At 50.5% G+C, this 26835-nt stretch overlaps 12 protein-coding genes across 12 annotated transcripts; 2 read left to right on the forward strand and 10 right to left on the reverse strand.

Moving 5' to 3' along the window:
- Nucleotides 1-857: 857 nt before the first annotated feature.
- Nucleotides 858-1638, reverse strand: PMZ80_005068 (uncharacterized protein; the record flags this gene model as incomplete). Its single annotated transcript, XM_064873489.1, has 2 exons — nt 858-1494; nt 1541-1638. 2 exons carry the CDS (start codon nt 1636-1638, stop codon nt 858-860), a joined length of 735 nt encoding a protein of 244 aa, XP_064730593.1.
- An 845-nt stretch (nt 1639-2483) lies between these two features.
- On the reverse strand, nt 2484-3284 carry PMZ80_005069 (uncharacterized protein; the record flags this gene model as incomplete). The annotated part of the gene is made up of 2 exons (XM_064873490.1): nt 2484-3144; nt 3193-3284. The coding sequence occupies 2 exons, from the start codon at nt 3282-3284 to the stop codon at nt 2484-2486; spliced, it is 753 nt and encodes a 250-aa protein (XP_064730594.1).
- Nucleotides 3285-5421: 2137 nt separating this feature from the next.
- Nucleotides 5422-6199, reverse strand: PMZ80_005070 (uncharacterized protein; the record flags this gene model as incomplete). Its single annotated transcript, XM_064873491.1, has 2 exons — nt 5422-6055; nt 6105-6199. The coding sequence occupies 2 exons, from the start codon at nt 6197-6199 to the stop codon at nt 5422-5424; spliced, it is 729 nt and encodes a 242-aa protein (XP_064730595.1).
- A 1034-nt stretch (nt 6200-7233) lies between these two features.
- PMZ80_005071 (uncharacterized protein) lies at nt 7234-8010 on the reverse strand (the record flags this gene model as incomplete). The annotated part of the gene is made up of 1 exon (XM_064873492.1): nt 7234-8010. The coding sequence occupies one exon, from the start codon at nt 8008-8010 to the stop codon at nt 7234-7236; it is 777 nt and encodes a 258-aa protein (XP_064730596.1).
- A 1609-nt stretch (nt 8011-9619) lies between these two features.
- PMZ80_005072 (uncharacterized protein) lies at nt 9620-11017 on the reverse strand (the record flags this gene model as incomplete). The annotated part of the gene is made up of 1 exon (XM_064873493.1): nt 9620-11017. The coding sequence occupies one exon, from the start codon at nt 11015-11017 to the stop codon at nt 9620-9622; it is 1398 nt and encodes a 465-aa protein (XP_064730597.1).
- Nucleotides 11018-12210: 1193 nt separating this feature from the next.
- Nucleotides 12211-14185, reverse strand: PMZ80_005073 (uncharacterized protein; the record flags this gene model as incomplete). The annotated part of the gene is made up of 2 exons (XM_064873494.1): nt 12211-13407; nt 13457-14185. The coding sequence occupies 2 exons, from the start codon at nt 14183-14185 to the stop codon at nt 12211-12213; spliced, it is 1926 nt and encodes a 641-aa protein (XP_064730598.1).
- Nucleotides 14186-14907: 722 nt separating this feature from the next.
- Nucleotides 14908-15779, reverse strand: PMZ80_005074 (uncharacterized protein; the record flags this gene model as incomplete). Its single annotated transcript, XM_064873495.1, has 2 exons — nt 14908-15685; nt 15775-15779. The coding sequence occupies 2 exons, from the start codon at nt 15777-15779 to the stop codon at nt 14908-14910; spliced, it is 783 nt and encodes a 260-aa protein (XP_064730599.1).
- A 423-nt stretch (nt 15780-16202) lies between these two features.
- On the reverse strand, nt 16203-18441 carry PMZ80_005075 (uncharacterized protein; the record flags this gene model as incomplete). Its single annotated transcript, XM_064873496.1, has 5 exons — nt 16203-16437; nt 16622-17303; nt 17351-17749; nt 17796-18091; nt 18140-18441. 5 exons carry the CDS (start codon nt 18439-18441, stop codon nt 16203-16205), a joined length of 1914 nt encoding a protein of 637 aa, XP_064730600.1.
- Nucleotides 18442-19328: 887 nt separating this feature from the next.
- Nucleotides 19329-20147, reverse strand: PMZ80_005076 (uncharacterized protein; the record flags this gene model as incomplete). The annotated part of the gene is made up of 1 exon (XM_064873497.1): nt 19329-20147. The coding sequence occupies one exon, from the start codon at nt 20145-20147 to the stop codon at nt 19329-19331; it is 819 nt and encodes a 272-aa protein (XP_064730601.1).
- A 1796-nt stretch (nt 20148-21943) lies between these two features.
- Nucleotides 21944-22557, reverse strand: YHC1 (U1 small nuclear ribonucleoprotein C; the record flags this gene model as incomplete). Its single annotated transcript, XM_064873498.1, has 2 exons — nt 21944-22257; nt 22305-22557. The coding sequence occupies 2 exons, from the start codon at nt 22555-22557 to the stop codon at nt 21944-21946; spliced, it is 567 nt and encodes a 188-aa protein (XP_064730602.1).
- A 377-nt stretch (nt 22558-22934) lies between these two features.
- ARP1 (centractin- actin- protein of the dynactin complex) lies at nt 22935-24133 on the forward strand (the record flags this gene model as incomplete). The annotated part of the gene is made up of 2 exons (XM_064873499.1): nt 22935-24020; nt 24071-24133. The coding sequence occupies 2 exons, from the start codon at nt 22935-22937 to the stop codon at nt 24131-24133; spliced, it is 1149 nt and encodes a 382-aa protein (XP_064730603.1).
- A 1171-nt stretch (nt 24134-25304) lies between these two features.
- On the forward strand, nt 25305-25793 carry PMZ80_005079 (uncharacterized protein; the record flags this gene model as incomplete). Its single annotated transcript, XM_064873500.1, has 1 exon — nt 25305-25793. One exon carries the CDS (start codon nt 25305-25307, stop codon nt 25791-25793), a length of 489 nt encoding a protein of 162 aa, XP_064730604.1.
- Between the last annotated feature and the right edge of the window lie 1042 nt (nt 25794-26835).

The raw sequence follows: 26835 nt of genomic DNA on the forward strand, positions 1-26835 counted from the left end.
TAACAACCTGGATTGGCAGAGTTAAAGAGAAGAAAGCTGGTGGAACCTGGGCTTTTATGGTTCATGGATTCGTTTGTGGCCCAGCCACGTTCACTTACCAGACCTTATCACCACGGCGACGCCACGTCGATCAATATCACTGATGCAAAAGTGTCTGCCGTCGTTAACCGGGCTCGGGGGTGAAAGCAGTATGACAGCAGCGCCAGTCAAACACGGCCGAGTGGCAGCAGCGAAGCCCAGTGCCACTTCGACACTGAATCCACTGCCGCCCAGTGTGGTAGTCATCTTTGGTGGCATCACGAAAGGCGCTCGAGCGAAGGCTCACGGCAGCTTGTACGGTCAAATGCCACGTAGGTGATATGATATAACAGGTATAGCTTTTGCTTGCAAGGAATGAGAAGCACCAGCCAAGGAGCAGCCTGAATGAGCAGAAGAATACCTCATCAGATGCAAACATCTTCATGGGTGTTTGCTTTCCATCGGTCAATTTAACGTACAAGCAGAAATACAAACCCATTGCAATGATATATGTTGAGCAAGCATCAAGCGGTCCTTGCATGGAAGATCGGCGCTCTATCGGTACACGTTACAGATGTGCGTAACTGGACTATGCATCAAACATCAGCAGAGTAGTTGCAGAAGAGCCTTCTGAACGGACAGAATTTGCCGTCATATTTCGGTTCTCATACACGAGATCGATGTTTCTTCTCTGAAGGAGACCTATCTAGAACTGAACAAGAAATGTATAGGTCACCCTGATCCAAGAACGTCCTTCTGATCTCCTTCCTCTCAACCCAACGTCGTACTTCATAAGACTCGCTTCACCAGAATCTGAGAAGCGCAGGATACTCGAACATCTATTGTGCTTTATAGATGTCCTCACCTGCCTGTCCCTTGCGAATCCACCTCCCTTCTGCCTCCCTCACCTCATCCCGAATGATCTGATTCTCCTCTAGCACTCGTCGGATGCCAGCAAGGTGTTGATCTTCGAGTCTCTGACAAGCCATAGCTCGACCGACTGCATCAATGATCTGGACGTGAAGGTCGTGATGACTCAGGAAGGTTGTAACGACGTTCTCGAATTCGGTAGCTGAGACTTGGAGGTAAGAGGTATGGAGATCAGGATTCAAGATCTCCTGCATCGTTCGTATATTGAGAGTATCGAATACCGAAGACATGCCAAGATTCAGTGCGGCTTCACCAATCCGGACGTGAGCCATGATCGGTTCGTTCTCGATGATGGGCAAGTCGAGCTGGCGGCGAGCGTCGAGTTGAGCCTGTAGGTGGTTGAAGATATAGGTGTAGGATTGTGTGTCACTGCCAGGCAAGACTACACGGTCCCTGACTTCCCCAGCTGGCAGACGAGCGAAAGCCACGTTGATGAGGGGGGAGCCGGCACAGACCAGAGCCTCACTGATCGCATCGAAGCCGAAGCTTTCGAGCTCGCCTTGGTCATTCTCGATCAGTAGTTGGACGGTGCGGCTGTCTGCTAGTCTGTGTAATGGTTAGCTAGGCCGCTATGAGGTATTGACGAGCTTACCTCCCGATGCGGGTCCGACTCATTGACGGTAGTCGTTCTGGTGGCATCGCGCCACCAGTCGGCGCCTGTATCTCGAGTGCAGGGACGATAGCAGCCATCTTGGACTATAGATCAGGTATATTGATAGTAAGGCTGTCCTTATGTTAGTTGAGAAGGCAACATTGCTTGTTGGTAGTGGCTTACTTGTTTCGATTATCGAGAAAGATCCAAGAACCAGCTTTGTCTTGATCGATCGACTCTTCCACTTGGTGGACAAGAAGAAGGAAAGCAGAAAGGTTCGCTGAGAACGAGAGTCGTTCTTGTACCCAAGGAACTATCTGGAGTGCAGGCACTAGTGGTTAGCGCCTTCCCCCAGGGAGTTAGGAAGCGGGACCCCAAATGTTCACTCACAGATATAGTGGCGGTCAGCCGTGCTTGGAACAATCTCACAATATGAGCTCACTGAATTGGCTTGGCACTCGTATGCACTCCTCGCTTCAGAGCGCGATGCTCTCCTGAGACGACCACTGCCTCTGGATACTCCGCTGCCCCTACTGAAGCACTACCCACGGTAGCTCATCTTGCAAACCAAGTTCGGACGGCAGAAACGGTGGTTGCCCAAGAGTATGAACGGAACGAAGTGGCAGGAAAGACACAAGAAAGGTTTGGGCATCTATGTGCCTCGATTATTGCTTCTATTACGCTTGCTTGTTTGACGCCAAAGTTGTTTGTCAATGCCTATGATAACGACAATCGCCTGTGCTGCCCTTTTCTAGAGCCGGCTTGACTCTATGTCTATGCTATGTGAAGTTTGCTTGAGGTTTAATAAGTGTCTAGAATGCTGACCAGCGAACGCTATGGCAACCATTGATTTGGCAAAACCGTTCCCTGGTCATCAGACACAGAACCAACCCCCATGACGAGTCTCTCTCTCGAACCTCATCTGTCGCTGATCGATCAATCTTCAAACAACGTAGAGATAATCCTGGCATGCCTCCTTGCCCAGGATATCGATGCCTGCGTTTCGCTTAGCAGCCCAGACCTTCTGAGCAGCCTTCACCTCTGCACCAAACGCCTCATCGTCAGACATAAGCTGTACAATGTCCTTGTGGTGAGCATGAGCAACCTTTCGTGCAACGAGACCTCTAGCAATGGCATTTGCGAGCGAGTATCTTAGCTTATGAGTGTTTGAGAGTCGATTGTAGATACCAGCAATATCAGCCGCTGCGACAAACTTCAGGGACTTCCCGTTGAGATCTGGGAATAAGATGGCGTTGATACGTTTCTGCAAGTCTTGGTCGATAGCCATCATTCGAAACATTCGGCCCGCTCGACCAATTCGCTGATAGGCGTTAAGGGTCAGCTCTGGGGAGTAGATTGTTCTGATGCCCGTGTACCATGCGTTGTCGACAGTGGCTTGAAGAGTTTCGAAGAGCTCCTTGTAGGCCTTGGTGTCGGTGCCAGGTAAGACAATGATTTTGACGGGGCCGTTATGACTTTTGATCGCTCGTTCGGCAGCAGGCATGGCAGCGACTACCGCGCGGAGGTATTGCTCGTTGAATGGAAAGTCCGCGAGTTGACCGTTGATCTTCACCTTCAATAGAACTTTTGGACCAGCTTTGAGTCTGCATACTTGTCAGTGGAAGTTCAACCAATGATCACAGCGTACTTACTGTCTGATATGTGGTGGAATCATGTCCTCGAGCTTCGGTCGAGGTAGGGTATCATCCAGTAGATCCTGGTATTGAATCTCGATTGTAGCCATCTTGCGGTCACCTGAATGAATCTGAGATGCTGAATCTGGTTAGTCGGAATTGTATAACACCACTGTGGTAATCGACTTGCCTGAAGCGCTGCCTCAGCTGAGCGACTATACTGATCGATCGGATGATTGTCTTCGATGAAGAAGGATCTCGATCTGTTCTTGGGAGACAGCTGATTCAAAGTATGGAAACACAAGAAGGAAGAAAACAATTCTAGGAGAGCAAGGAATTTGTACTCGAAGCAATATATGAAGTGCAGGCGCTAAAGATTAGTCTTGCCTCGAGGGAGTAGGAAGTGACTGGTCGGGGTCCACTTACAGATCTATCTGACACTATCATGGCCTCCAAACACCACGAGTGACGTTCAACACTCGTAGCACTACTCGTCTGCTTTCACTTGTTGTCTGCACGACCAGCTGGAACTTGCCGGCACTTCATGCCACGAGAGCAGGAAGGATGGGTGTACTCATACATGAGATTTAGGGGTTAAAGTATCGTAGCATCGCAGATGTGAAGGGATCTCGAGGAAGATAGGCAATTGAGTGGGCTCCTCTCTTTCAAGCCTTTTTCTGCGCCTTCGCATCAGCTCTCTGCTTTCGAACAGCTTTCTCTTGGTTTTCGAGAGCTCGTACGGCATCGCCGAAATCAGGGATGGTACTCATACAAGTCTCGACCTTTGGGTGTTCGTGAGGTTTTCGTCAAAGAGTGACTTCACAGCCCACTCGACGAGCTTGTCCTTGGGATAATGCATGCTTTGGCTGTTTGGCGAGTTGTAGAGCTCTGCTATATCGGTGAGAGGAGCCTTGTATTTGTGGTCTCCACCACGATACTCAGTCTGGTTACTTTGACTCTTCATTTGGTTGATCAGAGAGAGGGTGCCGTGTATTGGAATTAGCCGGGCTCGAAACATGGATTTTGTTTCCGGTTTGACTGTTGCTATAGTATACTTGACCACTGGCAGAACAGCCTTATCAACGTCCTGCCCTTCTCAGCGTTCTTTATATTCGAACCTCGATACTGTATTACGATACTTGACCCTGTTGATTCGAAACTTCGAGGTTTGTATCGTCTTAACCTTGTCGTCGGCCTACCCTGATTGGGACAACCGTCGTTGAGGTGGTATTTATACTACCGTTACGTGTTTTTTCGCAGCGTAATGGTTAACGAATAGACTACTGTTAAGTAGAGCTAGTAAGGACAACAAAGGATGTTATTAATGATGACGACGACGACGAGGAGGAGGAATGTAACTGTAATCCGTTAAATAAATTCACCGTTCTTCTAGTTACGACTGTCACAGTCGCTAACTTCCCTATTGATTAACGTTATTAGCTTAGTCGACGCTTATCTCGACTAGACTGACATCAGTAAGCCACTCTTGGCGACGTTATACCTATATAGGCATCGTCAACGAGGTTTCAAATCATACGTAGCGTTAGTATGAGGGTTCGAGGTTTCGAGGGGTCGATATACAGGTTTCGAGGATGAAGAACGCTGGCACTTCTGATCAGGATAGCTCAAGCTGATAAGGGGTCGGTTCTATGGTATCCTGGCCGAGATCCTGCAGCCATCGACAAACTCCATCATGCCGGAAGAGTCATACTGTTGGCCTGGTACCACTTCGTGTGGGATCCCGAGCAGCAGCGGAAGCGCAGCTACTTATGGATACGAAGCCAATCGCTTCTGTGAGCAAGCGGCAATGTTTGCTCCTGTTTAGTATAACATCAAAGCACATGCAAAACCTCATGAAGTCTCGTAAGGCGAAGGCAAACCAGCCTACAGTGGCCGAGCTACTTTGCGTCTACAAATTGGAAGTCGAGCAACACAGGAGACACGACATGATACAGTACGTGCCAAGTTCATTCAAAGCATGAAGCACATACGCTACGTACTGTATGAGATGGGTTTTGAACCAGATAGAGGAGCTTATGAGCCTTGCCTCTGTACTCAAACTCATCAGATCGTTCATGACATTCTCTGCTGCCAGAAGCCGTCCCATAATCGTGAGGAGGACGCACGCAAAGCTTGTTTGACCACCTTACAATCGGCATATCTAGACAGCTATTCTGTCACCGCCTTCTCATCGCCACCTTGATCTCCTCTCGATTTTCTGTCACCAGCACAGGAACACGGAACCGTTCACTGTCGTCGGTAAATGTCTTGGCCAGCTCGCCGCTTGTTCTCCCAATCCTTCTGTGCCAGTGCGATATCACCTCTGATTGTCTGATCATTAGCCAGAAGCTTTTGCAATTCAGAGTAATACATCTTATCGATGCATCGGCAAGCCAATCCTCGACCAACACCGCCAGTCACTCTGGCTCGGAGGTGGTGGCCACTAGGATATGAGGCGAAGACGTTCTTGATGTCTGTTGGTGGGATCCTCATATACTTCTCGTGCATATTAGGGTTGATGAGAGCGTTCAACCGAGCCTGAAGATTCTCGACCATAGGAGAGATCCCCAGGTTCAAGGCCCCTTCGCCGATTCGGTGGTATGCCATGATTGGCTCGTTGTAGATCAACGCGACTTTGAGAGGCTCACCAGCATCGATCGAAGCCAAGATAGTGTGGAAGATCTCGGCGTATGCCTGAGGGTCGTCGGTTGGCATGACGATCTGGGGAGGAACAGCGCCTGGACGAAATCGATACATAGCGAGATCTGCAACAGGTGCCCCAGCTCGGACTGCTGCGAGAGGGTATTCGTCGTAACCAAAGCCCTTGAGGGTACCGTCTGCCTTTTCGGTGACCAACTGTGTGGTAGGACCGTTGCGGAGGCTGCAGAGCTGTTAGTGAGAGTGATATCGTCTGATTGAGCGGTATTTACTTTCGGATTTCTTCTTCGGTCATCGAGCCTAGCTTCTGGAGGGGAAGGATGGTGCCAGCTGGCTGCTGTAGCTTTAGCGGAGCGAGACTCGACATCTTCTTTATCGCGATAGAATCCTTGGTATGGCTGGACTACGTTAGTAGATCGAATTGCTGCAGGCTGAAAGTACTTGCCTTTGTTATACTTGAGGTTAGAGGTTGAAAATTCGTCTTCAGTAGATCTATTTCTTGAAACCGATAGACGACTTTGTCAAAGTGTTCTGGTTGAAGTATCGGAGAAGTAGAGACTTTGTAGTCAGAAGCGTATCTGAAGTGCAAGCACTAGTTGTTAGCGCCTCTCCTGGTCGTGGGAAGTATGCAGTCAAGGTGTTGAGTGCGCCGATATCATTCACACCAAGGTCCACTTGCATATATAATCGTGGCAATGCCGGTCCTGCATATGCCTAGTGACCACTGTGGCCGTCGTACGTCGTCTGCTTGAATCCTCCTCCAGGGGAAGATGCTCCATACACAGATCATGAGTAAGACTGCTTTGGCTGTTATCAGATCATTTTGTGTAGAAGTGTTGCAGCCTGCAAGTAATCATACACTCTCGAGCCGGTATGCAAAAAGGTCGAAAGCTCCCCGCCTTTTCAGCTGCCACTTGGTTTGTCAAAACCAAGCTTGCTGTCCTCATGGTACGACAACCATAAACAGCCTCTGTGTGATCACGCAAGCTGTTCTTCTTCGCTGCGCCAATCCTGACCTCTACATGCCAATCAGTGTCGTGTTACGTGGTCAGCTGAACAGTATACAACCAATGAGCAATCCAGGAGCCGGAAGAAACAGCAATCCGTTACTATGTAGTGTTATCCGAACGGCACAAGGAAAGAAGGAATATATTGCAGAACTTGCCATCTGTGTTGACTTTTTGTATTTGCCTACTAGCAGTAGCGCCTCGCCTCTCTATTGTGTCCCGTCGATATCCATGTTCTGGCCCAGCCCAAAACTTCGCGTCAACGATATCTGTTTTCTCCTCTTTTCCAATTGTTTTTGTGATTTTCTGATGTGCTTCAAACCAACTCAAACGTCATAACAAAATTATTCACCCTCTTCTACAAAACACTCTTGCTTCAACTTCATACCAGTTTCTAGTTTCTCTTCGAGTCCTTCTTGGCTTGCTTGATCTTCTTTGCTCGGTAGTTAGGTGAGTTTCTGAATGCTTTCTCTCGTGCCTCCTCTACCACGACCGCATTGGCGAACTCAGGAATCTCCCACATACACGCGTTGACCGCCTTTCTGTTGGTCAGGTTCTTGTCGAGTTCAGCCTTCACAAGCCACTCGACAAGCTGATTCTTGGCCTCTGTCATGGCCTGGTTGACAGGAGAACCGTAGATGAGTTTGATGTCGTCGACAGGTGATTTGTATCTGTGATCATCTCCTCGGTATCTAGTCTTCTCGATGTACTTTTTCATCTGAGGAACGATATAGCCGAAGCCAATAGCCGTTGCTGCTTGTCGGATCGCAGTGTGTTTGTAAAGGGATGTTCCGTCTTGATGAGGAATTTCTGGAAGCGCGCCTTGCTTCTTCTGAAGACCGTGTCGCACGGAAGTCATGATCATTCTAAGAGCAGCCGCGGACAGAACAGGGACCAGCAGGTGCGTGATCTCGCGAACATACAACCCTGGTCCTGCGATGTTATCGAGCTGATTTCTGAGAACTGTCCAAGCTGCTCGCAGAAGCTGTAAGTACTCCTTCCCGAGTGGGACCTGCTGACCGTCTGGTAGGACCGCAACCAACTCTACCTGTTGACCCTGCAAAAGTCGAACACGATCTGCGGCTGGCATGTATCGGAAAGGACCATCGCCGATGCTCGAATCATCGGTAGCTGAGTCCAGGATGAAGTCTTTTCGAATCTGGCTAGCCATGGCTTTTGATGTTGACAGACAGAAGTGTATTCGAGTTGTAGGTAGACGAAGCTTTGATATCGTCGTCGAAGACTGACAAATTCTCGAGCGTGGTAGGCTGATCTGACTGGACAGTTCTAGACTGGATTGGATTTCGAAGGTTGAGTTTGAAGTAGATGGTGGTTGAATTCCCAGTGGATGATGGACAAGATGATGTTGAGGGAAGGAAGAATTTCGTGCCAGATATATGTAGTATTTACGTCATTCGCGGCGTGACATCGTATAGTGCCTCAGCAACAGACACTCTGAGGCGCAGCGTAGCTTCGAGTCATCAAAGACAAACGCACAACGCACTTCAATGAGAAAGGGCCATTGTGACCGACAAGACAAAGGGCAGATGCTGCAATAGCCGCTTCTCTGCGGCTAAGTCACTATTGTAGCGTCACTAACGATAGTGATATTCGCCGTAGTGACAGACAGATGGCATGTGGGTTGCGCGTATGATGTACGTTTGATCACCGTTTAGTCCAGTGGGCGGAAAGTGCAAGAAAATTGCTATTCGTAGTGTTGGAGCATGGCGGCAATGCCCAATGTGAATTGCTCGACAATCAATCAGTGGAAGGGCAGCACTAAGCTACTTCGAGGTATGCGCCGTGTTGAAGAACTACTGCTGAAAATCGTCGAGAACCAAGAGCTCATGAAAAGTGAGTGCTTCTTGAGGACTCAAAAGGACTGGACAGGAACATAAGCGTATAGGTAGCAACCATGAACCTATAAAACATCAGCATGGCAATGCTTGTGTTCTCACCTGAGTTGCCACATTGCGGCTATCTGGCCTTCCTTGCGTCCACGAGGTGCTTGCTCAGCAAACAATTACCTCCCGCTGACTTTTCATGACCATCCGACCCCGGACTGCTGTAAGCTCCCTGCCGCCGACCGCTGTTCAGCCAGGTGTTCATGATGCTGTCAGCTGCTTGCCCTCGCCTTGTAATCTAGATGCATGGGCGAGCAACAATCGACGAAGGGTCATTCCGACAGAGCATCTGCTAACCTCGATACTTCATTCATAGCCGTCACACAATGAGATAGATATGCCGACACACCGAGAATTGTGCAGGCGAGCGCATGCTTTTGATGAGGGTGTGATTCTTCCGAAAAGGGCGCAGAGCTGAAAGCTGTACGCAAATTGCACTCGACTCACGAGTCAGGAGGAGAACAAGAGAGCGTTCTCAACACGGGACTGCACCTACGATAGCTGTGAACGCTGTGCGCGAATTGTAAAGTCGACGTGTGAAGACTCAGAAGCTGTGGCCCCGAGGAAAAGAAGTTGAGCTTGCCAAGCTCAACGCGAAACAACCACGCTAGTGAAGGCAGATGAATCTACGGCGACGCACAGAGGCATACCCCTTTATTCCATAGTCATCCTAAATCATAGTAACAAAATGAAAGGAAAGTACCATCAACAAGATTCAGAGACTATTCTCATTGCTATACTACTGCTGCTTCATAAGGCTCTGCGCATGCATTGGCCGGTTTTGATATCAGATCTTCTTGATCTATCCTCGCCGGTTTCATTACCAGATCTTCTTGATCTAACCGCTTGCCCCTCCTGCACCATTTGTCCCATCGTCTACCATGACATCCGCTTTGGCTGTCTCAGCCAGGCCTTCTTCAGCATCTGGATTCCATCATCGCTCTGAACTTCTTGTTCGTTGTCTGCTGCGCCAAGGAATGGGTTCTCAACTTCCCCGACTGTGAAGTCATTCTCACTTTTGATCTTGATGTCTTGATCATACTCCACCTGAGCATTATCTCCTTGATCAGCCCGGGTGCTCGCCAGTGTCATTGGAGCCATGTCCAAGATGTGGATAGAGGGGCTTAGGATCGTGGCTGGTGGGGTGAGAGGTAAAATCGGACTCGTGTCTCGAGACAGCCTGTGTCTGGACTTGAATACTTCGGACTCGTCCATGCTCAAGTCAATTTCTGTATATTTGCTTGAGGAACGCATTGGCTCGCTCACGTGTCGGCGATGGCCGAATCGAGTGTAATATTCGATATTCTTCATGCTCGCCATCGCCGATTCAACTCCTGACACGCTGACACTGTGAAAGTTACGACTAGGTGTCGGCGTGATTGGTGGTGTAAATGGAGAAGTCGGTGGTGATTCTCGTGGTATCTTGTCCCGAGATTTGAAGACTTCGGATTCGGGCGTGTTGATGTCAACTTTGGTGTTCCCAAAGTGAAGAGGGATTGGTTCACTCAGGTATCGGCGGTGATCGACACGAGCGTGGAGTTTGTTCTTGATCGTCATAGAAGTACCTGGGTTGCCTTCCGCCGTCGGGTAGGAAGGTCTTCTGGCCATTACAGAAGCCGGTGTAGAGCACGATCGTGTTGATGAAAGTTTTCGGGCAGATGGTAGCATTCGTCTGATCGGTGCGATCGGTGTTTCGAAAGCTTTTGGACGAGATATGAGACGTACGGTAGTGCTGCTGGTCTCATCACCGAGTTCATTCGGTGCCTGGGCCTTCTTCGGGATATTGTACTCGCTTGCCTGCGAGGAGATACGACGACCTCTTGTGGGTGTCGGAAGTCCCGACCCGTATGGGGTGGGTGTAGAAGATGGAAACTTGAAGGCTTTCGTCTTTGTCATTAGGGAGGACTTTCTGATCGGAATGCGACTCTGCTCAGAAATGCGAGAGAGACTCGGAGCTGTGGCAGTCTCGGCTCGATCTTCTTCCAGACTGATATGTTGAATGACGAAGAAGACGCTCCCACCCTGGCTCAATGCTCCAGAGACGGTGCTCATGGTCTGCTCGATACCGTCTTGAAGTCCCGCCTCGTCTTCGCCATCATGAGCTTCGGAAGCTGGGAGATCATCGACTCCATCGTCTCCTATCCATGCTCCAGGTATGGACACAGCCAACGAGTATGAGTCGTGAACGGTGGGCACATCCGTGAAATCCATGCTTGCCGAACAGGCTAGCACCATGAAGCAGTAGACCACAGCAAAGAGGAAGATCGGACGCATCTTGGTGAGAGTGGAAATAATCCTGACAGCGATGTCCGTTGTGGTTGTGGTAACTGAGTTGCAAGGTATTCCCAAAGGTCGATGGAGAAGATCACTTCAACAAGTTCAAGGTGAAGTTGTTGGGTTTGATAAGGTTGTCCTTGATTGAGGTGAGTGGAGAATGTGGGTGGAGGAAAGCCAGATACAAGAACAAAATCAGGAGGACTAGTAGGATATACCGAGTATGCGGCGCAAGGCAACGACTTCATTCCCATACTTCATTGTTTGGATGCACTCTCGAACTTCACTTCCGACTCCGTTACGTGACTGCGATACTTGAGTTCGGCACCGAGTCCGTCACCCTGACACGACAGAGGAATGTTGGTAAGGCGTGAAGTTCAGCTCGATTGTAATTGCACTGAATCCTGATCTTCTTCAGTCCGTCTGTTCCGACTTAAGAGCTATGGTGCCTCCACGAGCAGGATGCCAGGCGCACAATGCGAGATTCTTAAGTGTGCTTCAATGACGAGGCAGTGCCATGCCTTTCATGTTGCTTGTCTTGTCTATAGTCGAGGTTGTCTTAGTTGTTTTGGGCGCTTCGCCCATTCGAGTGTACTGCTTCTAGCGGACCATATGGAGTCTGGGCTATGATGCCAGCAAAGGTGCCTCGTGAGGCGTTAGCAGCTTGGCTTTGTTCTTGCACAAAGGTGACAATGGCATGGTTCATTCTCCTGCCTTGAGTCATTGTGTTTACTTAGCGACAAGAAGTTTTGTTGCATCACAGAGACGGACTCGAGAAGCAAAGGAGTGACTGGTACTGGGTAGCACTTTTGCATACTCCTATCCGTTGGACAAATTATTTCTTGTCGACACTAAACAGGCGGCGTTCGCCGATCCAAGGCCACTGTGCACCTCTCATTTTCGGCAAGGTCGCGTTGTGGTAGAGGGCATCGACGTATCGGCCGGTAAGAGGCATAACGAGACGGTCTTGCTGAAATGTGTGCTGGAGCCAATGCAGGTGCCCACTCGTTCAAGATCGGGATCTATTTATCCGTGCGCAGAGCCTCCGGAAGTTTGGCGGGGAATGAACATCGATTTCAATGTGCGCCGTTTTCTATCTTCTGTGCGCCAAGGCTCACCGTGGAACAACCACCTTGCAAATCCGGAGAGGTCTTGCTCAGTGATTTCTTGCTCGGTGAGTTTTCGGTCCACTATCATAATTGTGTCGGCATTAACGCGACATCTTGTTGATCAACATACACACCCTCGCGCTCCGGAAATTTGACGCCTTCCAGAAGAGCACCTACGTCAATAAAATCATCATCCATTGGAGACGTAAGTGACTCAGGATCGAGGGATGAATCTGGCATTGACTCCGCCTTTGAAACCGACCACATATTCATCGTGATGTGCATTCCCGGCGCCACTGCATCCTCCCAATAGACGGGCATGATGATGTCCTTCTCCGGACCGATCAAGTCGTAACGACCATTCAGTACATGCGGGCCGATCTCGTCATCGTGTGCAAAAGCCTGGTGGATGAGACGCTCCATACTGTCCCACTTGCGGCACAGGTCCCAGGGGTATGTGAATATACGGCCTACCGCATCTTTGAAGTACAGGATCTGCTTTCTCGGGCGGGCCTCCGTAGAAGATCCTGCTGGCGTGTCGGTAGCCCACTTGTGCTCATATGCCGACTCCTCGTGCCTGTTTGCATGGCTTGAAGTTTTGTTTTGAATGATCGTCTTCGATACAGTTGACGTAGCAGGCGCTGTTGCGGTAGCTGAACTGACTTTCGGCTCATCGTTGGCTTTATGGTCACCTGAGAACGCCGGGAGCTTTAACGCCTGATTCGTGAAGCCAGTCTGACGACCAGCTGGTATCTCCGCGTAGGGCAGGCTTGATACATCATGCAGTCCAAGCCGCGTCATATCTGGTAGTGGTGCCCTCTCGATTGACTGAAATCGGTTCTCCGTTGCTACTTCTTGGAGCTGGAACCAGCTGTCGCCAAACGCTGTTGCTTCTTCGGAGGCAGGTCGCTCGCGGGGCTTCGGCTGCAACAGTCTCTGAAGGAACTCTGTTGCGATTTCGCTGATGTTGGCACGGCTCAATTCCTCCAACGGAAACGAGGATCGTCCATAACAAAAGCTTGTCAACGCACCCATGTCTGCAAAAGGTACCCTGGTGGTTAGCATTTCATACAGAAGACAGCCATATGACCAGACATCGCATTTGGCATTGTATTGACGCAGCCTTTCTGTTGGCACGAGTCCCACGATCTCTGGGGCTTGGTAGCCTTCGGTACCGACTTGTGTGTGTAAGGTTGTATGCTTCGTCAAAGTGCTTTTACAAATGCTGAAATCGCCAATCTTTACCCACCAGTGGGGTGCGTGCTGTACAACAAAAACGTTCTGCTCGTCAAGTCAGCAAGTGAACAGTCAGGCATGTCATGATACTAACACCAGGTTTTATGTCTCGATGAATGAAGTCTAGTCGATGCATGTCACGGATACCATAGAGCACTTGACGGCCAATTTGTCTCGAGTCTGATTCCGTTAGGCCGTTTCCGATATATGATTCGAGGTCGCCAGCCGGGATGTACTCCATGGCCATGAAGACGTTGTCGTCATTTTCGTACCACGAGTAGAATTCGACAAACCTTTGAGCATAATTTGGCTGTAACAAAGGTTTAGCAAGCGAAATTGAAGAGACGGCTAGGAATCGGTTCACCTGCGAGAGATGTATGAGAGGCTCCAACTCTTTCTTGTAATCAATGTTCATACGATCAAGCTGGCGCCTGCGCAAGACCTTGACTGCTCTACTCTTCAAGGTGTTCTCGGCTTCCGTGCAATCTTCGCGGTGTACCTCACCGAACACGCCCGCTCCAAGATCCTCGCGCCTTTCCCATATTAGCTCGGTTGTACAAGCAGTGCCTCTGGCTGCAACCTCTTCCCCATCTTGGAATGTGGTTATGGTCTCGATAGTATAGGCAGGGAATACACAGTTCTGGCGTACGACCTTGGGAGCGAGGGGCTTGCTTTGATGGGACGCCTGGGAGCAGGATATGAAAGTAGCTTGCTGTATCTGTACGAGGTTACCGAGGTTTAAGTCGCCCAACAATGCTGTAGCCTGATCATGAAGATTAGTGGTCCCGTAACGGTTGCCATGCCGCATTGGTATCTCGCTCATGGTAGGTCTCGCAGCATGAAGCAGAGAATCATAGCTTGAGCACGAACGTGCTTCTTGACCTAGTCAACAGAAGGAAAGGCAAGTACAGTGAAGTAATGCGAGCAGGCCAAGCGGAGTCTGCCTCAGCCCATCACATACCCTGCACTATCTGCACTGCAGGGCGCCAGGCGCGCACTTAAGTCATCGATGTAGTCTAATGGATCTTGCGTTCAAGGCGACTGTTCAACCAGCAACAACATGACTCGACCACAACAATATGAACATCGGTCTCAGAGTTCACGACTGTCTTTCTCATGTCGTGGAAATGATAGCCAGAACGAAGAAATTGCGACTTCGAGGTCGGAGCTGAGGGAGTCGCAACCCCGTTCAACTCCGCCATACGTTCAAAGTAATTGGTCGGCACATGTGAAGGGGACGCTGTTGGGCTAACCTCTTCGGGTTCAGGCCGGGGGTTTCCAGACGTCCAGTCACCATGGTCCGCATACACTGAAAGGCTCAACAGAATCCACAGCATAGGTACGAGATGCGGCAAAGAAGCAACGTTTGTCAGCATGCAAGCAAATCTATTGATGTTGGTCTTGCGATCTTCAAGAACCTCTAGCAACTCCACATACGCCGTTCATATAAATCCAAGCTCCATCTATTGCTGTTGGTCTTACAATCTATAAGAACCCTGACAAGCCCGCATGCGCCGTTCACACGCATCCCAGCTCCGGGACACCTTAGACAGCAGGAATCGACAGACCAGTCCCATACTGAATGTTGTAGACAGTATGCCCAGCAAGCGGATCATTCAGATGCGCGAAACCACTAGGACAAACCGGCTGACCATAATCCGTCATAGAGCAAATCTCATCGACACCAAGAGTGCAGGCCATATTAGTGATACCGTACAGCGCATTGTTATTCCCAATCCAGCTGTTGCTATTCATACAGCTCGTGTAGAAGTTAGCACCATTCTGTGCCGTGAAAGGCATCTTGCCGCCGTCGAGCAGATGGGCACACTCAGAGGGGGGTGCATCTTCGACTTCCATGTTGATGCCACCGCCCATCAGCGGGGTCTGGGCAGCTGTGCCACCGTTCTGCAGATAGACCCATGCGTCGTATGAGATGTCGTAGGCTCCGCCGGATGAGTCGATGTGGAGGAGGTATGTTGACTGTCCACTGTTCGTGTTCGTGACCTTCTTGCAGAAGTTGTTGCAGTCTGGCATGCCGGGCCAATAGGCGACTCGGTTGGTGTTGATCTTGCAGCCGAGGACGCCGATGGAGGACGAGAATGAATCGTGTGGTGTGATGCTTTGAGTGGCAGCGGCGGCGAAGGGGATGGCGGCAAGGCCGAAGAGAGCGGCTGATAGTGAGTACCTCATCTTGCTATCGGTCAGTGTGCTTTGGTCTATTGCTTTGAAGCTTCGAATAAGGTCTATGGGCGGGTATTGCTTTGAATCCTCGAACAGGGTATCTGGGCGGATGAGCAATGGTAAGGGAATAACTCGAGTCCTGCTGCAGCAATTATAGGGGCCATGATGTCTCGTTTACCATAGGTGACTTCCCCTGTAGGCTGTATCATCGAGTGACAAAGAGAGCTCCACGTCATGGTTGACGAAGTATAGTAGAGGCTCCAGACGGACAAAGGATGACGGCGTTGGATCTCAAACGCTTGGACTCCAGGTATAGTCATAGCCTGACCATTTCATTGTCATGGACCCTTGAAGTTCACATATAGTGATAACCTCATTGTCTTGGACCCCTGATGACTTCAGATATGGTGATGGCCTCCCATCTCATTGTCGTGAATCCTTTATCTCGACCTTACCTGTATCCACTATCAGCCTCGAGAATCGGCAATCGATCGAGGCAGCAACTCAACGTGCTACCTGGTGACGATGCCGGGGATCAGAGCTCATTGTGTTGTCACCAAAGCATCGGCACATACGTCAGACCGAGAGGCCTCACAAACACCAACAAGTGGGCAAGTGACTGTCAATAAACCGTCATTGAAGGACGATGAGAGCTGCAGTTAGTATATGTTTGTGTGCGTCACTCCAATACCGTGAGTATCGACCAACGATAGTGAACCAGGGGTCGCGGTTGCGAGGAAAGGAGGAGGCTGAACGAGGGGTGTATCTGCTTGGATGATGGCGGTGTTGAGTTCGTTGAACAATGGTGAGGATGGGTTCGAGATATCGGAGGTTGGAGCTGTTACGGTGAAGCCTGTGGTGAAGAGGTGGCTAATGATAGGTGGGCCAAAGGTGCTGTCGATCGAGATTTATTAGTGGGTACGTCTTAGATGTGCGCGAGATGCGATTTCGAGAGCGGTGAACTCGCTTAGGTCGCCACGGGCTTGTGGTCGAGGAGACGCATAGAGTTTCGACAAAGCGCTGATCTCAGCGATCACGATTGTCGCATCTCCGCCTTGTCTTCCGTGCTACAGGTCACAAACCCTTTACTGTACTCTTTTCTCTCGTCTCCTTGGCCTGACTCGACATACTCACCCCTGCACTACTCCTCCGTCTCGCGTTGCCAGCAGCCTGCTTCATCAACTCCCGCTCCGCATGCCCACTAGTATCCCCAAACACATCATCCATCTCTTCCAATGTCTTCCCCTTCGTCTCCGGAACAAGAAACCAAGCCCAAACAGCAGCCATCCCGCAAAATGCCGCAAAGAAAATATACGTTCCGTATCCGGCGGACTCCAGCATAGGCGGTACAATGACGCCGATGATGAAATTGGACAACCATACCGTGGCGGTACTCAGTGCGACGCCCTTCGCTCGAGTGGCGGTGCTGAAGACCTCGGATGGTAAAGCCCATCCAAGCGGGGAGTACGAAACACCGTAGGTGAGCATGTAGAGGAATGCCATTGCCACGCAGGCCCACCCGGCGGCGGAGTTCTCCCAACCAGGACCATATACACCGACGAGAGCAGAAATGACGACGTAGACAACGAACATGCCGACCGCGCCCCAGAATGCAAGTGGTCGGCGGCCGATGCGGTCAATGATGAAGAAGCAGATGAGGACCGCGACGAGTTGGACGATGTTGAGGGCGCCTGAGAGTATGAGGGAGGTCTCGTAGCCAGCGCCGAGGGATTGGAAGAGGGTTGGTGCGTAGTAGATGACTAGATGCTCTTAGTTCAGGCCAAACTCAGTCCAATGTTCGACTCACAAGCGTTGATACCGCTAAACTGCTGGAAGAAAGCAACACCCATGCCAACAGCCGTGCGTCGGAAGGTCTTCTTCTTGAAGAGATCACCCCACAATAGAGCTTCGAGCTTCCAACCATGTTTTCCTGGATGAGTCCTCTCTTGAACCACGTTTTGAAATTCGACCTCAGCCATGATGCCCTGCCATTCTGTTTGTACTCGTTCATCTGTTGTCGGAAGGCGCCTCAGCTTGCCAAGAGATTGGAGTGCATCGTCGTTACGGCCAACGAGGGACAGCCACCGTGGTGAGAATGGGAAGAGGTGGATAGCGAGACCGAGGATAGTAGCGCAGACCATTTGGAGACCGAAAGGTAACCTGAACGCAATTTCGCCTTCCAGGTATCGTGTCCCATAGGTGATCCCTAAGCCTATGTTAGCTATGCGTTGATAGTCTTAGGATTGGCTCACAGTATGCAATCACGACTCCTGTTACGATGGAGACTGATTCGAGTACAAGGAGTGCACCTCGCAAATGTGGTGGTGAGATCTCGGAAATATACAAGGGTGCACCAAGCGCCAAAGTTCCGACGCCAATACCTCCGATAGTGCGTCCAGCGACAAGAGCACCATAGTTCGGAGCGGCTGTCTGGATAATAGCACCAAGGTTGAAGATGACCACCACAGCGGACAACGCCCACTTCCTTGAGATCTTGTCGCAGAGCTTAGGCATGAAGAAGCATCCAATGAAAGCTCCAAATTCCAGCCTGACTGGTCAGTAAAATTGTTTGGTTATGCCGAGAAGTACAACTTACATGGCAGTCATGAAGCCTTTGTAGAAACCAGAACCTGGAGTTCCATCTGCAACCTTCGGATAACGTTGTTGGAATTGTGGCATTACATTAATGATGCTGATGACTCCCTGATCATATCCGAAAGAAAAGCCTCCAAGACTGGCAAGGAAGGCCGCACCGAAGACGAATGGAGAGCTGATGATGCCTTTGACACCGCCTTCACCATACGATACGTTTTCGGCAAGAGTGGTGGGCAGCTCCGCAGTGTTGACAGGAGTGAGATCGCTCTCGACGTGTTCCGCTTTCTCCTGTCCGAATGCCATTTTGAATGTTGTCGATGCTATTTGTCGATCGCACAGTGGGCAATGACGACTAGGAGCCTCGTAATCAGCGGATTCATCAGTATCTTATAAAGTACTTGGTTGCTACCACACGGCACCCCAGAGCCGCTCGCGTGATGATCGACACTCATGATCGTCATCGCGCAGGGCGCGGCGCCTTCCTCCGGGGGCACTGAGGTGCCCCAGGTTTCGCCCCAGACCACTCACGGTCAATTCCGTGACCTTGCTTTCGCCGAAGTTTGCCTCTTTTTGTGCTTCGGGCTTTGCGTGGTCATTTTCCGACCACGTCGGCGCATGAAAAGTCCTACTTCAGTACGGTAATAGCCGGACTTCACCCACCTCACTGTCAGTCCCACTCTTAGTTTGGTTATTGTAGTCGATGAGGCTATCGTATCTACTGTTTTGGGATGAATTCAGGAATAGTTCTAGTAGAAACTCTTTTTTCCATGATCGACAACGGGCACCAGCCTCAGCCCACGTTTTGAGTACCTGGTGCTACGCGAGGCTAAGGGCTCAGTGTGATGGACTTCTCTCGAGAACAAATAACGTCATGCGCCCGCGTCTTGCTCCGGGTCGGTATTGAGATATCTGGACACAATGGCTGAACAAAGACTGCATCCATACAGCGGAAGAAATGGGGCAGCCCCATTAAGTCTGTCGTCAAGGGATAGCTTGGAAAGCATGGTTCCGATGAGATCTGAAACTGATGGTCGGCAGTTGTATTATGCTAGTCTCAGCAGCAGATTGTAGCCAACAGAGACACCGATGTGTTGTCCTAGCGCAAGCAGAGCGAGGCTCTGGAACCTTGTTGAGCTTGTATCCGTCTGCCGTGTTTGCAACGTAGAACCATCGTGGTCGAGAGACAAAGCTCAACCGCTATTCTCTCTTTCCAACTCCTGGTGCAATCTTGCCTTCCGCCCTTCCCTCCACTTCTTGTCCCAGGCCTCCACCTTCCCACCCATCACCGTAGTGTTCGCAGGAGTCATCATGATCAGACCTCGTCGCACTTTCGTACCCCTCCTGAGCACAAACTTACATCCAATCTGCATGCCTTCCACCACAGTCTGAGTAGCTGTGGCGCCAGGCACAGGAGGATTCGAATTAACAATCGTGATCCTCTCAATTCGAGACGTCTCAAACGCCCATGCCTTGGTACCCGCAGCATCTTGAAGCAGGACCTTATGTGGCCCCGTGGAACCCTTCTTCGAATTACCAGATGCGTTAGTTGAGGAAGTGGCTGACGGGCGACTTGAGCTGCCCGTCACTTGACCTTGATCTCCACCATCGGCGTCGTCATCATCGTTTATACCTGGGACGTTTCTGATGACTTCTCGGCCTCGTATCTCTTCACCTCTTTCCACGCGCTCGATCGCCTCTATCTGTGACCATTTCGATGTGCTTGTGTCCTGGATATCGAGGACCTGCACTGGGATGTCGATCTGTAATATGAGCTCCTTTGTATGAACGTCCGAGACTTTGGCAGGGAGCACTTTTCCTTGACGGGTTGACAGCGTTGTGGTGAAGTCTGTTGATAGCAGGCGGAAGTGTGCGGTGGAAGTCAATGCTGGTAGTGGATGAGAAGGATTGCGGCTGTTCGAGAGAAATTCGTTCAGCCATTGTTCTGATGGGACTAGCGAATAGCGTGAGAAGAGCTCGCTCTTGAGCTGAGAAGCCAGCTGAAGCGACATCATATACTGTCTTCACGCTGAGATATCATGACCTGGTTCGAGAAAATTGCCATCTCTGCATCTTTGTGAAAGCGTGGATATTGAAGTAGGCGCGTCCGACGCGTCCTGGAAATTGGAGGCAGTAGCTCTAGTGTTTTGTTTGCAGGTTGGTCTCATCAGATTGCAGCTATCGCACATCTTGGAAATTGGCAAACAAGACTGAAAGCACAGAAAGTCACAACACTTGCATACCTTCTGGATCCTCGTCGAAGTAGAGTACAGGACTTAAAGTGGTATCAGGTCATGATCGGGCATCTCCGCTTGTATTTTGCTAACAAGATGAATAAAAATTCAATGTCATTCTGTTGCTTGCTCGGTTCAGGATGCACACAGGATACTCTCGAGTCTCGAGGTTACAAAGAATACGGTGCCCTAGTCTACCTAGGAGTTGCTGTCTTGAATGAGAAGGCCAATACCTCCACCATAGCTTGATCGAGGACTTTGCATCAGCCACTCGAAAGTCTGAGCGGCGTCCGCGAGGCTGGTCCTTTTCCCAGCGTGCGTCTCCTGCTCAATGTGTCGGAGTTGTTTTGCTCTTGATCCTGTTCTCCATGATTACACTCGAAGTTTGGTTCTCTGCCAGGCCCACCACACTCAATGCCCCATTTGCTGCCTTGCAACCATTGCCTTCCAGTCCTTCGCCCAAGTGAATCAACTTCATCAACACCGTACTCATCGCTGTCGTTGCCAAGGCCCCGAAAGACGTAGCATCCATGCACATGATGGGTAGTGGTAGACTGTCCCCCGGAGATGCGGCCTGCCATCGGATCGTAGCCCTACATCGCTCCATTTAGTCGACCTCTCCGCTTATGCTGCTTCTCATGCTTGTTGCGAGCTCTTCTTGCGATTCGATATTTTTCGACAAGCCCTTTTGCAGCGTTACGACGCCTCTCATAAGCCAAGGCCGTTGGTGTAGACGACCGCCGCGATCTTTGTCGAGCAAAACTTCCGGCTCTCTTCTCGTTCGTTGTATTGTACACTTCTCTTTGTCTATCACGCTCGAGCCTGAGTCTTCGAATGATATGATGAGGATGACCGACATGGCATGGTTCGATGCACACCGGTGTACACGCTCCAGAGGATTCACTGAACTGCTCGTCGAACCGGGACACGACTGGACCGGATCCAGCACAGGTGGTCTGAGATGGTCCGCCTGTTTCTTCCATGTTGAATTTGGGTGTTTCTAGTCGGAGGCTATCAAGGAATCCGCTCGCATTGCTCGCTGTGATCGATAACTCTGGATGAGGAGGATAAGGTGAATGACAAGTGCAGCTGTGCCAATAACAAGTGCAGGTGTTACCAAATATCCAAGGACGAATGCTAGGACTCCGGACCAAGTCATGATATAATTGTGTCGAGGAAGGTCATGAAGGAAGATTAGCGGGCATCATAATCGATAATACTTGTGCCTTGATACGCCCTTCGACCACGGTAAATGTCGTGATATCTACAGCAGCAAGAAGCGCAGGCGCAGGATAAGCAGCAACGTTTTGCGCACCTTCCTCCTCAAAGCTGCGCGTGGCCCGGTGTGTACCTTCCTTTTCGAACCACAAGCCAAGTTGCTCTTGCTCACCGGTCTCTCTGCTCCAAAGCACCTTTCTCAAAAATCCACAGTAGCAATCATACTTGATCCGCGCCGACTCGTGCGTCTTTCAATGGCCTAAATCGCACACTTTTGAAGCTCATGGTTTCGCCCTTTTATTTGGCTTTTCCCATGGTGGACTTGTATCATCTGCCGCTCGCTTGCTTGGCCGTTCCTAGCGTCTGTTCATACCAGCGCCCGGCGGCGGTCCAGCATTGTAGCCTCCAGGAGGCCCTTGAGGAGCAGGGCTAGGATTACCAGGAGGTGGGCCGTGCTGGCCGGGTTGTCCTTGCTGCTGGTTGAAGCCAGGAGGAGGAAATTGTGGTTGGAAGTTCGGAGGAAAGCCTTGAGGAGGGTTGAAGGGCATGCCGTTTGGCATATTTGGAGGACCACCATTAGGACCGAAGGGCGGGAATGGCATGCCTCTTCCGCCAGGCGGCATCATACCACCTTGGCCTGGAGGAGCACCGAATGGTGGAGGGGGCATTCCTGCTTTCGTCAGTAGGTCATCTTAAGTACCATCACAAATGGCTTACCTGGAAAGCCCATAGGAGGAAAACCTGGAGCACCACCGGGCGGTTGCATGTTCAGCATAGGGTTTGGCTGTCCTTCTGCGGCGTAAGAATTCGTGATCGAGTCAATGACTGACTGTGCCTTCTCATGTCCTATCTGCTGATAGTAGTCTGTGACGTTTCTCAAGTGGTTGCGACCAGTATTGTGCGACTTTCGCACGGACATGGAGTCGTGTGTGAGATACACATCGCAATAGTCGCAGAAGAACTTGGGCATCGTCGCGAATTGTGAAGAGGAATGATCGGACTCGGAGACTGGTGCGATCGAAGGCTTCAGATTGATTGCGGTAGATCCGGTAAGAGATGTTGAGGTCGAATTATGATCTGTGGTGGTCAGTTTGCGAACGAAGTCAGTACTAGCGAACCGTTGACTGTCCACGTCCTGGATGCCCCAGGCTGTAATTATGCCCCTAGTACTGTGCCAGAACACGTCTTCGAGGGCGGACGCGTTCCCCAATAATTTTGGTCAACATTGAAGGGGGAAACAACATATCGAAACCCAACACAGCTGCTGGAACACCTGCTGCAACAACAATCCGCAGCTTCCTTCCGTCTCCATGACTGTCCCTTGGTCGAACCGGTAACGCTACAATCATGGCTGATGGCGGCTCTCTACATAACGTACCGCTGGTGATAGATAATGGCAGTGGTACCATAAGGGCTGGATTTGCTGGTTCAGATCTGCCACAAGCATATTTCCCATCCTACGTTGGCCGACCCAAACATGTCCGAGTACTCGCTGGCGCTCTCGAAGGCGACACTTTCATTGGCAAGAGGGCGGAAGAACTACGAGGATTACTGAAAATACGCTATCCTCTTGAACATGGAATTGTTACTGATTGGGACGATATGGAGAAGATCTGGTCACACGTCTACGAGCATGAACTGAAGACCTTACCTGAAGAACATCCCGTCCTTCTCACCGAGCCACCGCTGAATCCGAGAGCGAACCGTGAGATGGCCGCCCAAATATTGTTCGAGACCTTCAATGCCCCAGCTGTATACATGTCAATACAAGCCGTTCTCAGCTTATACGCAAGTGGTCGCACCACTGGTGTGGTTCTGGACGCCGGCGACGGTGTCAGTCATGCAGTACCGGTTTACGAAGGATTCGCCATACCTAGCAGCATACGCAGGGTCGATATCGCAGGTCGAGATGTAACGGAAAATATGCAATTGCAACTACGGAAAGCTGGCCATGTCTTCCACACCAGTGCCGAGAAGGAGATTGTCCGCGTCATGAAAGAGAAGACTGCATATGTTGCTATTGACCCTCGGAAAGAAGAGAAAGAGCTTGAGCAAGGCATATGGAAGGTCGAGAAGAAGGACATTGAGTACGTTCTGCCGGACGGCCACAAGATCAAGCTAGGCCCAGAACGTTTCCGTGCTCCCGAAATACTGTTCGAACCAGAGTTGATTGGTTCCGAGTACCAGGGCGTGCACCAGATGGTTGTGGATGCCATCACAAGGACAGATCTCGACCTGCGGAAGAACCTGTATGGCAATATCGTCCTGAGTGGTGGCACAACATTATGCAAGGGCTTCGGAGACCGGCTGCTCCACGAGATTCAGAGGTTGGCTGTCAAAGATATGCGCATTAAAATCTTTGCTCCGCCAGAGAGGAAGTATAGCACATGGATTGGCGGAAGCATATTGGCTGGCTTAAGCACTTTCAGAAAGGTAAGGAGCTGCTGGAAATTGTCTGTCCGCTGAACTAACTTGTGGTGTAGATGTGGGTGAGCGTCAGTGACTGGCACGAAAATCCAGACATATTGCACACCAAATTCAGCTGAGAGCCTGGGTTCCAGCACAACGGAGCACAACATCAACATCCAGCATCAACTCGCGTCATGCACTGCTGCGGTCCGACAACCTAAAGGGAACTCCGTCCAACTCTAGTCCGGCCCAATTCAGAGCCGGGTTTCTCTTCCCTGGTACTAGTAGCGCAGGAACAGCATCTGCCACGTCCTGATAGGTCACCAGTATTTCCTGGGCGCGCCGTGCTGGACGGCTTCACGTTTTTGTGGAGGAGCATGCAGATCTGCGACTTACAAGAATCCGGGGAAGCACTATGTTCAAAGCAGAAAGGCCTTTGCCATGGCGGTCTGCTGGCGGTTTTGGCAGCCGATGTGTCAGCTCGACACGTGTTGCAAGCAGTTGGTGAATAGGGCATCAACGCTGGAAGGTCTTTCCTGGACACGATCGAGTTGCGCAGTGGACACATGAACGTGGTCATGATGCTGGAATCCCCAGGGGAAGATGTTGTTTCCTGGGGGTAAGAGAAATTCATCGAAAGGACCATTCCCCTCTCACGGAAAAAGGCTACGATGGCGATTGGCGTCTTCCCAGGCGGGCTAAGGTCCGAAAATCTGGGGAACAGCTTTTTCCGGCAACGCTAGAATTGGCATTACTCATGGCAAAATTTTTGCAGCCAGTGACGTGCCTCAAATCGAAGTAGGTGGCCACTTGGCCTGCGTAAGCGGCGAGCTAGAATCAAATTTTAGCTGATGAAAATCTGACTTTCGACCTGCAAGCGGTGCTGAAAACATGGCAACCTGAGCTAAAATCGTGATCACGGTGAAGTCCTGGCCGGCCAGCTGACTGCAAATTTTCCGCGCTTTCCATCTATCTGCAAAGCGTGAAGGAGTTGGTAGAAGCGCTTAGCAGTTAACGGAATTTTGTATGTAATCGACTATGCTTGTGATGCCTTGTGTCACCGCATCAGCATGGGAAGCAGCGGTCGCGCAATTTCCTCTCCTGTCCGTTTTGTCATGAGAAGTTTTCGCAAGGTGAGATAGATATAAGGCAGGTACCATGTCGCTTCGTAGTCACATTCTGCCTTGTCGTAGATCACAAAGCATATACAAACGAAACTCGAAACAGCCTCGTCTTACGTGAGAAACACTTACTTGAACATCTTCCAAAGTAACCCAACTCTTGTCAATTACCATCACAAAACCAAACATGTCTTCCAGATACACAATCGTCGAGCCACACCCATCAGTAACACCACGCCAACAATACATCGCCACTGGTAGAGGAGGTGCAGGAAATGCAATCAAGGCACCAACAGCAGTAACAAGAGGGTCTGATGCCTCAGGGCCAGCAGCACGAGCATCCGATGCATCTCTCCATGTACCTCGCCGGTCGTTCATCTCAGGCCGAGGAGGTGTCGGCAACCACGTCCACGAAGCACCACGCATGTTCTCCTTCGATGAAGAACTCCAGCAACAGATGCACCAAGCCAAGCACGTCGCACCAGTCTACCACGTCGGCCGAGGAGGCGCTGGCAATCTGCACCGATCATCAGACCCAAACACAGATGCCAAGTATCTCCTATCAAGGAGAGACAGCTACAACTCAGCTTCTAGCAGCAGTTCAGCGGAGTCTGGTGCCGACATCGCCACACGAAACCTCAAGAAGGGCCTGAAGAAACTGGCGGGCGTATTCTAAACGCGTCATGCCATCGCATCTTCAACCAGCATCTTGACATTGGACACTGGCTTCACAAGCGCAAGCCTTCTCAGCTTTATTTTCAGCGACTCATTTTCACATCAGCGACGGCGCTTACGGCATTACGGAATCCATTACTGGTTCGAAGGGGCGTGCATACTGCCTGGGAATGTGATGGCTATCACAAAGGCAGGCGGCATTTCAAACGTTGGTCTCTGTTATCAACTTCGAATCAAGAGATACCCATTATGAGCATATGAGCATTGTAGCATTAGCATAATCAAGCAGCGGCACAGCTGTTGCCGCAGGGCGGCCACCACAATTGAATCATTCACGACTTCTACGTCTCCTTTGCTTATTGTTATGAAATTGTGATGGCAGCTCGTCGTGGATAGTTGAAACCTTGATGGTTACTGTATCACTAAGGATATATATCATAGGCGTGAAACGTAGATGGAACCAGTTGTCGACGTGGTTCTGAGCTGCTAGTGGCGTTCTCCGGTGGTCGAACCTGCCAACGATGCAGAAGTCCGACGATCTTCTGTTCCTGAAGGTATCATACGCTCTTCACCACTCACATTCTAGAGGCAGCACGCATACTGTGACAACTCTGTTCTGATAAAACTGTCTCTCATACATGATTTCGGCGCCATCTTAATGATGGTCATTGTTTTGCAGCTGACAACAACTCGGCACATGCGCCTTCCACGGGTGCACAAGAGAGCTCGTATCGCCGCCCGCGATTCCTGAATTGGCCATGCTGTCTTACTCATCAACAGCATGACCCCGGACGACTCGAATCCAGTCCTTCCATTCGGTGCTCGCATTTTCTTCTTCCAGTATACGTCCTTCCAATTCGACATGTCCCGCGCCAAGGTTGCCTCAACAAGCCACGGCTTCAGTCATCCCAATCGTGCATTCCCGATGTGGTATTCGCACCAATGAGCGACGCCGAAGCATGCAGGTATGCAGCTTACTAAACATCGTAATCAAGCAAGCGTAGTCACAAGCTGGCAGGAAGACGAATCGTGTGCAACGTACT

The sequence above is a fragment of the Knufia obscura genome, assembly GCF_036327395.1.
Source record: "Knufia obscura strain CCFEE 5817 isolate CBS 148926 chromosome Unknown scaffold_5, whole genome shotgun sequence".
NCBI lineage: Eukaryota > Fungi > Ascomycota > Eurotiomycetes > Chaetothyriales > Trichomeriaceae > Knufia > Knufia obscura.